This window comes from Seriola lalandi, unplaced genomic scaffold, assembly GCF_002814215.2.
Source record: "Seriola lalandi dorsalis isolate HSWRI2012SDOR001 ecotype SW California unplaced genomic scaffold, Sedor1 jcf7180002054616, whole genome shotgun sequence".
NCBI classification, from domain to species: domain Eukaryota; kingdom Metazoa; phylum Chordata; class Actinopteri; order Carangiformes; family Carangidae; genus Seriola; species Seriola lalandi.
In genome coordinates this window covers 531,623-546,641 of record NW_019525169.1, presented here as the reverse complement: position 1 = coordinate 546,641, position 15,019 = coordinate 531,623, and the positions used below count along the sequence as shown (strand labels likewise).

The following is a 15,019-nucleotide window of genomic DNA, read 5'->3' as shown; positions in this document are numbered from 1 at the left end:
CCCTGCCTATAGTATCAGCCCTTTATCTGTTCTCTGTGTCTCTGTAATCACATTTAAAGTATTTTAATACAGCTGAATTCCCAGGAAAGTTGTTCTCATTTACATGTTTTTTTCTGTTTATGTTGTCAGACAACAGAACAAGTGTGAAGTAGTGGCTGAAACGTGGCACATTAAGACTACATGTTAACTTCCAAGCCATTTCCAAGCTGCTGCTCTGCGCTAACCCCGATGTCGTCTGACAGAATCACCAAACACGTAAATTAAAGACAAAGACTGCTCTGTGATTTTGGCTATATGTAATTGTAAAATGACCACTCAGAGATAAAGTTAGAAGTGACTTATTTGGTCTCTCACACAGCACACAGCCTTCGTCCGGTAACAGACTGCTGTTCCGCCTCTCTGCACCGATTAATTTTGAAAGATCAATGGACCACTGGGGAAACTCTGACTCAGTCACGTGGCATTTCCGCTGACCAATGGTGGAAATATGATCACTCACCCAGTAAGTCAGACACATTCACAATTCTAGGCTGGTTCTGCTGTTGCAGTCCGGCCAAAAATGATGATAAGGACAAAAGAACTGCAACAATAAGTCGGTTAATTAATTCGTCAATCAACAGAAAAATAATCAGCAACTATTTTGATTATCGATTAATCGTTTCAGTCGTTTTTTTGTGCCAAACATTCTTTGTTTCCAATGTGTTCAAATGTGAGAATTTCTTGGGCTCCGGGAAATTATGATGGCCATTAAATGTTGAGATAGAGTAGCCTGTGCCAAAGTGGTGCACTAACAGAATGACAGCCTTAGAAACATGCCACCAACATGACAAACAAAACCAAATACTAATTATTACTTCCATATTCACACAAACTGCACTGCATAACAGATAGAAACACCATTTCTGTTTGAACTAATTCAATCTCAGGATTTCAACATATATACACACATATATATATATATATATATATATATAAATTAATCATGTAGACGGTTTATAAGCATATAAATATTCTTAATATACTTACATTTTTTGTTGTATTTCTGTTTTGCAGGCTTAATTAACATGAAATCAAAATATATTCATTCACATATATATACATATTCAACTGTTCAAATTGAGAAAAAAAAACTGTATATTATGCAATAACACTCAGAACCTGATGCACTACTTGCAGAAGCTTGTCAAAACATTTTCAGATAGATGTGCCCTTTCATTAATTATGGTACAGGATATTGGAAAGAAAGCCTTCAAATCCATTGTGAGAGGTCATCATTACATGTGACCTTTCTCTGAGATGAGTTTTGCCTCTGTGCCTCTGCACTTAGTCCTTTGATTAAATATAATGTAAGCTTTCGACCATCATAAGACGGTGGCATTCTCTCTACGATTCCACTAGACTGACCCATGACAGGATTGGAAATGAATGTTGATTTCACCTCCCCCAACTTCCTTTACGTAGCCACATCCGAAATCAAATTGGAAAACCAGTGATTTAGGTTCTCATACGCAGCTCGACACGTGTTATGAGGATGCGAAAGAAATGCACACTTTAAGCTCAATAAATACCAATTACCGTGTGTGTTAAAGACAGACACTGCAGCCAGACAAATATTACTGTGCACATTTACGGTACATTTGCGCACGTAAACACTCACAAACAATACACACATGCACAGCGCAGAGACTCCCTGCCTGCCATATATGATTTACATTTAGTGGTTGAATAATCAGTTGGCATGCAGCGCGGGGAATTCTTTGCTTAATGAGTGCCTCTTCACATAAGCAGTTTGCCAGAGTTATCTCGAACACGAGACTGCTGTCAAAATGTCACTGAATTCTCAATTTAACTACCAACTTAATCACATGGGGACCATCGCATACATCCAGGCCGAACGTGGAGACGCATCCTCCCTGCACTTTATTAAGAAATATAAGCACGAGGAAAACAGAAAAGTAGGAAAAGTTGCTTCTTTAGAGATGCGCGTGGTGAAATATTTTATAGATATTCATTGTGACTATTCAAAGTAATTTTTTTTTATAAAGCAGATATATTGGGGAATATTTCACTCTGGGAAAAGAAGATGGTGATGTGGAGCCTGTGATACATAAAACAATATTTTTTCAGCTGTGTGGAGTTTTGTTGTTGTGTTTTGTCGTCTCAGCTGTCAGAACTGTTAAATACTCTATTTTTTTTTTTAAATACTTACTTTTTCAATCTAGAGGAAAGCTGCACACTTCTCCTAAAGTGAATCTTTTTCAGCAGACTGAACTGTTGGTCATTCAGACCCTGATTGGGGAAATATTGGCTCCGAGACATTTAACCTCAGAAAATGTTTTTTAAAGGTTAAAAATCCCTTCACAGGCATTAATTAAGATCTAAAGGACACTACTATTTCAAAGCTTTAGACATGTTTAGCTTCATATACACAGTAAGGATCGTCAGAGGGTTGCAGGAAATTCTGTGCGCCTTTTTCTGACTAGTCATAGCAGCCGCTTCCAAAAAATATCTGACCGACATGCCCCTCCCTTTCAAAACATATCTTTCTGAGCTTCCCTTTTATTCCCCTGCTTCTCCCCGCTATACGCTCCCCCACTGGTAGCAGCCATGCTGTGTCTATGGCTGCCAGCGAAAGCAACCCTTTTGCCTGGTGCCTGGTTGCTGTCTCCGGCTTGGGGAGGGTGACTCACTGACCCCCCTCCTGCACAAAAGAGGATACGATCAGGCGGGAGGGGGGGATGAGCGGCGGCAAGGGGAGCACAGTCGCAGAGCTTTGTGCCTTTTAGGAGCGATGCTAGTCGAGGAGCCAACGTGTGGTATGATTTGCCACGGGTTATTTTCCACACTGAGAGTACTAAGTGACTGATAATAGCATGGATATTCGTATATACATATATATATATATATATATATATATATATGTGGTTTCAGTGCAGTATGAACACAGACAGTGTAGCTAGTTAGTGCTAAAGCTGCAAAAAGGCCATGTCAGCCATGAATTTCTTTCCACTTCACTTCTTTTCCTCCTCCCAGTTTTTCACACATTTACAGGACTCATGAATTTCTGTGAGAAGACCTCCATTTGCCTTCCACAAGAGAGCAGCTCCCACTTGGCAAACAATTGTTAATAAGAATGATACTCAGAAAATGCATTGCTTATCCCCCACACGTACATAAATTATTTAAGAAAAAACAAGGTAGTAATTTTTCTGTTGTTTTTTTTTTTTTTGTCTCTTCAGGAAGCCGACTTCCCTGCGATCTATAATGGAGTAGATATTGCTCGGTCTATTGATTGATGTCTCCTTCCCCCCACTTTGACATTTGCTTATCCTCGTCCGCATCTACTGCTATTGACGTTCGCTCTATCTGGACATCTTCCTAAGCTGTTTTGTCATTTGTCACCTCTTAAATAAAAATGGAGGGGGGGGGGGTACGGTGTGTGTGTGTGTGTGGGGTTGTCAGTGATAAGACTTAATGATACCAACCACAGTGATGGTTTTAGACAAGCTCAGAGAAGGAACACTGTCTGTAGAAAGCGTAGCGCTGTATTTGATTAATTTCTCACTCTATACCTCTCATACCTCTCAATTTTACCCTGCATATTTCTATTCTTGCCGCTAATAAGTAGGCTATTCTGCAACCTCTAGCATGCATTCACTCATAACTGTGGTCAATTTAGTGCAAATTTATTGAAAGCAGGCTTTTGGTTTAACACCTTTTAAACTAATGTATTTGAAGAGCCCACTCCACAGGCTCTCCTGTCAAAAGCTACTATTTTCCCCAACTTACCCTCAACTCTCCACTTCTTGGATACAAACTGGTGAGATCAACACATCCACATTAGAGCTGTTGCTAATAAAACACCCTCTGAGTGAGCTTTCAGGGTTTAAACTTCGCCAACTATTTATTTGTAGCACAGTAAATGCCGCGCTTCTTTAACATGCATTTCTACAAACACAGTCTGGCGAAGATTTTCTCCCCATGAGGTGGAAGACAGATTCTTCCTTTCCTCCCTCCCTCTTTCCATCCATCCCTCCCTCACCCTGGCTCCTGCAGAGAGGCTATTATTGCAGCTAATTATCTACAAATAGGCCCAATATGACAAACACAGCCCTGTACCAGTGCTGGCTAAGCCCAGGAATCAGTCTGAGTGGGAATAAAAGAATGAAAAGGAGGCAAGGAGAGGACAAAAATCACATTGAAGAAAAAAGAAGAAAAAAAAACGTGAATCAGAGATAATTGAGAAGATCGTGATAAAGACACAATGTGGAATAAGATGAGAGAAAATGTGGTGCTAAAAAAGATATAAGTGGGAGGCAGAGGGGGAAGAAAGGCAGTGACACTAAAAGGGAGACAGCATAGAAGGGACTAACACGGGGAAATGATCTTGTCTATACAGTGTGTGATGGTTGTTGCCAATGGCAACTGTCCTGCAATGCACAGGCCACATCCATTTAGCTCCCAGCATGCCTCATGATCAGGGCAGCTCAGGGGTCTAAGGCTGTATCTCTCATTTCCATAGAGAAACTCATTTACCAGGCAAGCATGGAGGGCTATGACGCCTCAATGGGTGCTTGATTAGATCCTTACCTCTGATACATATGAATATTTATCAGTGTTGAATGAATACACATTTACTCTCCTTTCATCTAGATCATTCTGAGTGTCCTCCTGTTCTCCTCTTAATTTTTTTCCAATGAATATGTCACAGGAGCAACAGGGCTCACGAAAGAGTGACAGCACTCAAGATAATCTGGTGATTGTTGCTCTGCGGCGATGATCAACACTTAGTTTAAGTTTCGCAAAACGCATCGGGCTTTTGTCTTGTTGTGTTTTATTCGCCATGGAGACAACAGCTCTTAGAGACGTAAAGGAAACAAATACGGGGAACGGTAATCAAAGCAACACACTTAAGAGGATATGTGTTTGGAAATTCATTGCTGCTAAAGATTAGTGTTTGGCTGCACAACTGAAGCTGCAGGTGCGATACGGATGCCAAGACAAGTTGAAATCACCGAGTTATTCCTGTCCCATGAGCCCAAACACAGAAGACGCACACAATCACAAGCACACCCACTCTCACTCTTTTACACACAGAGCTGAATAACGGATATTTTTAGTGAGTATAACTTACATCACTAACTCCGGCCTCCACTATCTTCAGGCCTGTCTCCTTCTCCAGCTGCTGCTTCTGTTGGACTGCACGGGGAGACAAAAGCAGAGGAGGTGTTGAAAATGAACAGTCGATGACAAAGTAGCAGATTTTTCAGTTCCTGAGGCAGAGCGAGCGGTCAGTGAAACTGAGAATGATGCAATGGATTTAACAGCATGAGTCAGATGTCAAACTGGTCATAGAAAATGAACCAACACACACACGCACGCGCACACTCACTCATGCACGCACGCACGCAAAAAAAAAAAACACTCATGGAAAAGGAGAAGCAGAACAATCTTCAGGGCGAGACAGCAGTTCAGCAGCTGACAGCAGTCTGCGGTGGCACCTTTAGGCTGATGATAGGTAGGAGTCTACAGCCGTGTTAGCAGGTCTGTGAGTCTACTTAGGCACAGCGGTGTTTTGCGCTGAATGCTACGCTCATAATGACAATGCTTACATTCTGATGTTTAAGATGCGTTCATGCTTGACAACAGGGCTCGACGGCTGGTATAGTGTCCAATTTCTCCCGCTGACATCACCACTGCGAGACTAGACGGGTGTATTGTACATGATCAGATTGTATCATTGCTCTCAGTAAACACCTAACAACTGCGCTTACGTTCTTTCATTCACTTTCTGATATGAGTTGATGGTTGGAGGGACGAGTCTTGTTTCTGTACTCAGTATGAGACTACGCCATGTCGCTGCGGTAGAGAGCGAAGGTTGTAGTGAGCAGAAGGTTTACGACGGAAATTAGTGTTACTTAGAATGATAAGATAACGCATGCGGCCATTTTTTCCCCACTGTCATCAGAAAGTAGCGGGAGTAAACACAAGTAGCCCACGCTGGCCAATTACAGTTCTTCACATGACATTTGTCTAAGTGCTGTAACTCTGAATTGTAGTTCGGATTTTGAGGAGGTGCACGTCAGCCTAACTTTGTGGCCATTGTAGGTACACAGATGTATAAAGGAAGCTTTAGCACGTGTAATGTTCACCCACTTAGTCAAGAGTGTTAGCATGCTAATATTTGTTAATTGACACTAAACACAATGTACAGCTGATGGGAATGTCATCAGTTCTGCATGCATTTGGACGAACTGAAATGTTGATGATGATGGTATCAGATGTTAGGGGATCAAGTTATTAATATTCATCAGGAAAATTAATGATAGCATGAGAGAAAAAGTCAGAAGGCTCCATCCTCTGGAAACCATTAATCATTTTTCCTTTTGAGACGTTTCAGTCTGGACCACAGTGGTGGAAAGGCATTGCCATTCAAGAGCCACGCAGCTGCCATGTTTAACAATGTTAAAATGAAAAAAAAAAAAAAAAAAAAGTTTACCAATAAAAATGGGTCCTCATACATACATTGAGCCCGACCTACTGAAGATTACAAGAAAGCAGATGAAGTGCTTGTAGATTCACAGCACACAATAACTTGAGCTCCTGCCTTTGTTCTTGCAGTAATTAATACACAACCCGAGTTTGATCCTCGGATCTATTGATCTAATCAAATATGGCATGATATTTCCAAAGCTTTGTTCACGAAAGATATTCTCATGCAAATCAAACCAAAGTGATGCAACGTTAAATATCCGTCGTCCAAGATCACACATTTTGCCGACTCCCCCCCCCCCCCCCCCCCCGCGCTTAATGTCCCTTCCTCACTTTGATGGAAACATTTATATTGAAAAACAAAATCAAAGGGGCCTTAATAGATTATGCCAAATTATAGAGAGAAAGAACTAAAAATGGAGCATAATTTTAATTGAGTTTGTTAGCATGTGAATGTGATTGGTAATGGGGAAAAGGAAAAAGAGTGAGAGTTAAAGAGGAGAAAGAGAAAGAGAGCAGGTCCTTTAAATCCCATTTCCCCAGATGAAGGCTATGCAAATGACCCTGAAGAGCTGAACCCCACCTCACACTCCAAATTCGGCAAGGGCCTGTTTAATTAGTATTTTAATCTATCCCAATGATTCCACTCAGTCCACAATGTATGCAGCATTCCATCTAATTAAGCACGCTACCTTTAGGATAATCAGCCATCTCCCTCGCGCTTCCTCTGCCGCCTTTTCTCTTTCTGGTTGTTAAAGATTCTGCAAACACGGATCATCCTATCAACCTATCAACATGGCAGCAAAGGGGACATCTTATATTTTAGGTGTCAGCTAAGGGTTTCGGAAAAAGGAGGTGGGGAGAGAACTGGAAAGGTCAAATATACATTCAAAAGCTCTAAATTAAGAGTGCCACATTGAAGAAGTAGACAAGAGGAGAAAGAGGAAAATCTACTGCCGTTAGTGAGAGGAGAAAAGTCTTCGACTGGCATGTCTCCAAGATGAAACTCATTTTCATTTCATGTTGCCACCCCTGTATTTAGTCCCAGACATATTTCCTCTCCACAGATAGTTACAGTACCTGCTCGGTCCTGGTGCTATTTAGGAGGGGGGTAATGAGCGAGGTAATTGGGCCCAGCTGGGTGAGAGCATAGGTGGTGGGGGGATGCAAAGCTGCTAAAAGGTCACACAACGTTTTGGTCCTAATGAGGACCCCTCTGGGGTCCTAACACATCATGAGTCTAACTACGAAAGATTAGCCTGGATTCAGGAATCAACACACATGCATGTCACAGCGGCCGTAGCTCTCGGTTTGACTGACAAGCTGACATTAATCGTCTTATAGTGAAACCAAAGTAGCCTGAAGGTCAGTATTTACTTGTGAATCAAAGCTGAGGACTCTCCAATCAACGTGAGGGAAAGGACAGCCCCACAACAGCCACTTTAAATGTAAATACAATGTACTTGCCAAGCTCATTAGCTGGCAACTGGATGGATCTGGGTTGCAGTGAGGATCCAGCCAATGGATCGCTTGTTCTGTCACTGACTGTACAGATAACAGCCTGCAGTGTCTCTTTTCGGTCACCCCTTATATTAACCTCCCAATGGAGCTCACTCTCTTTCTCTTTTTCTCTCAGACACACACAGATTTTGTAAGCTTCAAATTAGCCACCAAATACTCCTGACAGACTGGAAAAGAGATGTCAGGTCTCATTTCAGAGCGGCTCCTCCAGCCATTTTAATAGGCATTGTCTGAGTCTATCTAGTCTGATCTCTAATATCGAGATCTGATCCCTGCTGCTCATTTGATCTTTTCGGTTTCCAAGTCATATTGAGCCAAATCATCTGATGTTCAGGAGGAGGAAAAAAAAAAAGGCCTACCAAAGCCAAAAGGCTTTTTCGTGCGTTCAAATGTGCTCCATTTTCATGTGCTTTCTATTGAAATTACATACGTGCAGCAGATGAGAACTGCCTGATGACCTGAGACTATTCAGTACAAATTTAATGAAAGTGGATCACTAGTATTTCGTGAATAGATGTCTAAGGCTCGACAACAGTGTCACTTGTGTACAATACAATTACAATTAGACCTGAAGACACCTTTATTAAAAACAATATAATCACAAGGATTAATAGTGGATTGTTATCAAAATAAACTATTACAGTTATAAATCAAAGCCCATTTTTAAGACTATGATTTGCATTTTATATAGTTTTTAATGGGTAGAGTCTATCATTCCCGCACTGAATTCAAAATCCCTAACTACACATGAGGGATTCATGGGAAATGATAAATGTAAGTAATCCAGTGGTTTTGTTTGTCAGTTTCAGTGTTTACTGTTCACTGTCCAAACACCATATCAGACCTGTATTATCACAAACCAAACATTTCCTACAGCTGCTACTTCACATTAAAGGCTTTTATTGTGAAGCAGCCACAGGAAACACAGCGTTGGCCGTGATTGCTCATCGAAAACGGGTCCACAAAAATAAGACTTTTTCTGACTTTTTCTTACCACCAGTAACCACAGGTGTGCCCAAATCAACAAGGACTGAAATCTTAAAGATTACAACTTTAAATGAGATATTCAAAGCTCTATATAGAGTGCATCTATAACAGCCACTTCAAATTTCAGCCTCCACCTCTAAATTATTCCAGCTTGCCTGTTGCCAAAGTTGAATTGGAACAATTTTTCAATTAAAAAAAAAATCGTACTTGTGCACAAAAGAAATGTTCTTTGATCTAAACCATAATCACCTTGTCTCTGTTTTGCATCAGAAAATTCAACCAGGTGAACAGGAAGAACTGAGGAGTACTTCAAAAACTCATCAAGGACTTACTGAAGAAGAGGAAAAGGCCATTTCAATCATCAATCAACAGAATGGTGCTTTTTTTTTGTTTTTTTTTGACACGCTCGCTAATGAGTGAAAATACTGAAAAAAAATCACACATTTAAGCTTGATTTTATGTGACCTTTAAATTGCTTTGTAGCATATGTGCTCAACACAAATTAACTTGTGGCGAGATATAATTTGATTAAAATGTTGCTTTTCTCCGCCATATGCTGCAAACTGAAGCAATTTTGCACTCCTCATCATAGATTCTAATAGCAATTCAGAAATGATTATCATAAAGTCATCAGAGCTTAAAGTCATGAATATATATATTCATTTCTCTGATATACGACAGGGTTGTTATTGTTAGGAGCAATATAAATTCAGTGTCGGGAGACAAATCACCCACTGTAGGCTGTAAGTATTTTGTATTTCAACACGGCGCAGCAGCCACCGCAGTCACATGATCGTAATGTTTCCTCTTTGGCCTAACGGGGGTATATAGTTGACAAAATACATATTTCACCGCCCTCTGATTGATCTGTTAATATTGAATAACATCCACATCCATTCCATCTATCTACCCCCTCCCTGCCCTGCTCCTCAAGTCGTCTATTCACCACTTCCATCTCTCCATCCGTCACTCCAACCAAACAAAATGAAAGTGTTTATTGCGGAGGAGGGCTGACGCTCACGCCTCTCCACAGCCGTTAGCCTTATCAGCTGGCAATCGCTCCGATATTAAAGCTGCCATTCCGCCCATCACTTTCCCCTTGCACATATGATGGCTGTCTCTACCTATCAGAGTGGAGAGAGGAGGAGGAGGGAGAGGGGGAGGAAGGGAGGGAGGGGAAAGAGGGAGAGGAAAAGAGGGGGACATGCACCTGATCCCCCAGACAGATAAGATTCACGGCAACCTATTTTTTCAGTCAAAATCCAAGGCGGGAAACAAAAACAATAATATTCCTCCATAGCTCCGTGTATGAAGAACTACAGCGCTGACTTCTGAGCGACAGTTTATTCATTACACGTATGATATATAACATGTATGTGAAACCTTTACATCTGACTTCTGCACGCTGATGCTTATCAAAATGTAAATCAGCTCACAGATATCGTTTTATTTGATGGTTGTTTGCTTTTAATAAGGATTATTTCTTCCATCTTTTTTTTTTTTTGCACTTCTAGTATACAGCAGAATCTAGGATATTCATCTTAGAAGGGAAATTCCAACATGAGACACAAACACACTGATATAAAATTTCAAACTTTCACATGATATCTGATTTTTATGGTAAGGAAAATGCCCTATAACATAACATATATATATGACCACACACACATTTTCCCCTGAGACAATCTGATGGCCCTACTCTGTCCTCTGTCTCTTCCTGTTCATGCGTATCAATTGTTATTCTGCTCCTTGGCTTCTATAAATCAAGACACCAAATCAAAAGGACCTGCACCTCTGAGAAAACCTACAAATGAAACAGAGGGGCAAGGTGGAGGAGAGCCGGAGTGCAACTAATGATTATTTTCATTTGTGATTAATATTTGGATTATGTTTCAATTAAATTGATGTCTTAATTTGACTGAATAATTGACCTGGGTAATAAATTGTTTTAAAAAAATTCCTCGGACAATCCGACAGCTTCAAATTGCTTGTTCTGTCTGACGAACGGTCGGAAACCCCAAATTATTCAATTTCAAGCTGAAACAATTAGTCGATCAGTCAATTAGCAACTATTTTGATAATTGATTATTTGTTTAAGTTACTTTTTAAAAGCAAAAAATGTAAAAGTATGTATTGGTTGTGCTTTCTCAAATGTGAATATTTGTTGTTTTTTTATGATAGTAATGAAAAATAAAGGGGTAGAATTAGGATTATTAGTTGGATAAAAGAAGCTATTTGAATATGTCAGCTCGGGTTTTGGAAAACTGCAAACACAGTTCTATGACACTTCACAGACCAAACAATTAATTGATTATTGAACAATGACGATAACCATTAAGTCCAGCTGTAATTCAATTTGCAATTATATCGAACAAAGAGATTTCTTCAAATTTAAGAGGCTGGAACCAGTCAGCGTTTGGCATTTTTGGTTTGATGAAAGATCTTTACAAGATTAATAATTTAGCTGAATTGTCATTCATTAATTTCTGTCAATCGACTAATAATGTCTGCACTGATAAATATATTTTACAACGTCACTATGGCTGTTTATCCACTCACTCTTTAATACTGGTTGCTCATAATAATGCTTATCTTGAAATCTACTCTGATTAGACACAATTTAATTTAGTGCATATATAATAGTATATACTATATAATAATAGTACAGTTCAACTTAATCCCTAAAAAGTAAATCGAATTAAGCCAAATAAGTCAACCGAAAACAAACCTTCTTCTTCCTCCCAGTAAAACCAACATGACGATAGCATTACAGCATTACGCCCTAACGTCCAATCAGCAATGCCAATCATATACCACCATGTCTGTCACATGGTAGGACCATGCTGTTAACAGCAGGGGCTCCTGGCTGGCTCACTGTTTATTCACCCTGATGGATCGCTTCCTGTGGATAAGCCAACAGTGCTCCCCAAAAACCAACTGCTGTTATTCAGCCTAAATCAACACACCACAACCATTTGCTATCTAACTGAACACAGCCCTTATACTCTGCTGCAAAATATAAAAAATAAATAAATATCACAAAAGCAAAATGTTTCCTTTAAGATGTCAAAGCGTGTTTTTTAGTTGCCATGTTATAGATGATGTTGAAAGACAACACTGTGGAACAAGGGGATAGGAAATGAAGTCTGCTTCCAGCTCCTCTAATGGCTGTAGTCGTGCAATCAGCATGCGCCTTGTGTCCGCTGCAGACCTTGCCGCAGCCTTTGGTATCAAACACGTTACAGGTCCCTTCCTCTTTCAAACAGAACCCACATGACACATTTGTAATTGCATCCTGCCTTATTAGAAACCCTTTTCAAAAATGGCTGAATAATACACCTGGACGAGTCTTTGCCTCTGCTGCACATGTGCAGACGCATACAAACACAGCCACAGACACACGCATAATATCTGTTTCTTTGCCTGCTGGTTGATTAATAGATTGTGGCTGCTCTGACACTCTGTGTAGAATAGGCATTTTGCCTTTGATAGGTGCTGACACCAATTCTTCACGGACTGCAGGAGATCGGGGGAACAGAGGCAGCACTGGCAAATGACTTGGATGGCAGGCACAGCCAGATGTGGGAGAAACCCCACCGATGTCACTCTGCATTCTCACCGGGACACGTTCACATCGTTTACGCTCCCTTTCAAAGATGACAATCTGCAGATGTGTGACATATGCGACGTAAATCATATCTGACAATCGCTCTAAAAGAACGGATAGGCCTGCGGATTACAGTGAGTGATGAGTTGAACAATGCACATCTGAAACAATCATGGTCATCAGAGGTCCAGCGTGCTGCAGAGTCATGCTGCCGGGTCTGTGGATGACCTTTTCCAATAACACAAGCCGACAGCCTCGCTCTCAGAAAGACACTGCATAAAAATCGCTCACTGCAGTCTGCAGGGAAAGTTCAACAAGTGAAAAGTCTTTACACATCCAGGGTCCTTCACAGTATACAGTAACGGAAAAGTGCTCAATGCACTTTTCCGTGCTACATCTAAAAAAAGTGCTACATCTTACTCTATCTGTTCTCTAATCTAGATGAAAAACATTACTCAGAAATCTTTTCTTGGGTAAATTTATATCCAGTTGATTAGAAATCATTGCTCTCTATGAAAGAGGTTCCATTTCTTTCCCTGGATATGTGTGTGATACAAGATGAAAACATCTGGAAGTCTGCCACTGTCTGAGGGGAGCCTACTTGGGAAATGCTTATTGGAGGAAGGGCTGGCGAAGCTGACACACAGAGCTAGACACACACACACACACACACACACACACACACACACAATCTTCCTCTGCTTCCCCACTGAGGGAACTCTGACAGAGGCAGCCCTACCTGTCACTGTGGCAGCAATTATCCTGCAGGCTCTCTCCACGGACCATCTCCTGCAGGTCTCCACATTACTAACCACATCGCTGAGCACACACATACTGAGCGTGCGCACTGACGCACAGGAGGGCACACTGCACACCTCACAAGTACACATATCGTACATATTCACAGACAATCATACACACACATATATATATATATATATACGTACTTACATACATACATGCACGCGCGGCTGTGTTTTTTTTTTTTTCATCCACAATTCGCTCTCTGCAAGCTAATGGCTCGGACGAATCATAATGATGTGTTGGTGCAGACATCCTGCTCAAGCCAGGAGAAACACACATCGTTACGTGGATGTGAGTGCCCATGCATGCATGCACACATAGGTCCTCTGTTATAGATAATTGCATTATCATAGATAAGACAGCAAAGAAGTCTGCAAATACACCCACTAGAAAAACCTAAATAAATCAATAAACATGCTAAAGCCGTCATAAGGCAGAGTTTGGAAACGTAGCAGGCAGCATTAACATGAGGACAGGATATGAGCTCCAGTGAGTCAAGAGATAATAAATCTTGGATACTGGGGGGAAAAAAAAACGGACATGCTCAGAAGAACAGGGTGTCCATTTTGGCTGCAGGGAGGTCTTCCCGGCAAAGGAATTGATCTGTTTCATGCTGGTTCACTGGCACTCGGATCCAGGTCCCAGTCTGAGTTTGAGAAACGGGGTTGATTGTATGGAGCTGTGAAGGGTGATTTCAGAGAAAGGGAAAAAAAAAAAAAAAAAAAAAAAAAAAAAAAGGAAGAAGAAGAACCCAATGTGACCTCATTACCGTAGATTTGTTCCGACTGTCATTAGGAATCACAAACGCCATCACTCAAGTCAGGAATATGAGGGAGAGGATGAGAGATGGGGTGGAGTAAGCAGGGGTGGGGTGGGGGGGTTAGGGTGGGTTCTGACAGTAATCAAGAGGATTTGATCTGTAAACAGGATCTATCAAACGATCTACAGTAAACATGGAGAACATGTACAGTATACAGTATGTTTGAGGCGGTCCTGTAAGTTTTTATGTTTATGTTTAAACAAAATCATCCTGATGAGATCAGATAGGAAAACAGGCGCTGCTCTGAACGACACTGACAAACAAAGTCTCTTGTTTGATTTGGAGAACTTGTTGAAAACTTTGTGAGCTCTTAGATAACACTAAGCATATACAGTTACATATGATATGAGTTCCTTTTAAGGAAATTATGTGGAAACTGTGGGAGGCTTAAAATAAAGTGATGCCAACTCTTATATTTATCTAACACACAAATCTGACAAACAAAACAAATCATCCACACGTGCATAAATGTAAGTATTTATGAGGAATATAAAGGCAATTCACGACTACTTAAGACTGATGTAAATGTAATGCCTTGAAATTTCAGTGGCGTTGAAAACAGGACAAACTCTTTGATGTGTTGATATTTTAAATTAGGGCAGCAACTAATGATTATTTGCATTATAAATGAATCTGACAGTTATTTTCTCGGTGCACTGATTAATCGTTTTGTCTGGCTAAATGCCACATCACAAACCCCCAAATGTTAAAAACCTAAAAGTATCACAAAAGCCACAGAGAAACAGCAAATCCTCCCAACTGAGAAGCTGGAGCCACAGTAGCCCACG

At 40.7% G+C, this 15,019-nt stretch overlaps 1 protein-coding gene across 1 annotated transcript in view; it reads right to left on the bottom strand.

Moving 5' to 3' along the window:
- The window catches only part of ptprn2 (protein tyrosine phosphatase receptor type N2), a 124,706-nt gene that overhangs the window by 45,365 nt on the left and 64,322 nt on the right, over positions 1-15,019 (bottom strand). The window contains exon 11 of the mRNA XM_023420079.2: positions 5,135-5,199. Within this exon, the coding sequence (XP_023275847.1) occupies positions 5,135-5,199 (65 nt within the window). The remainder of the gene's footprint in view (positions 1-5,134; positions 5,200-15,019) is intronic.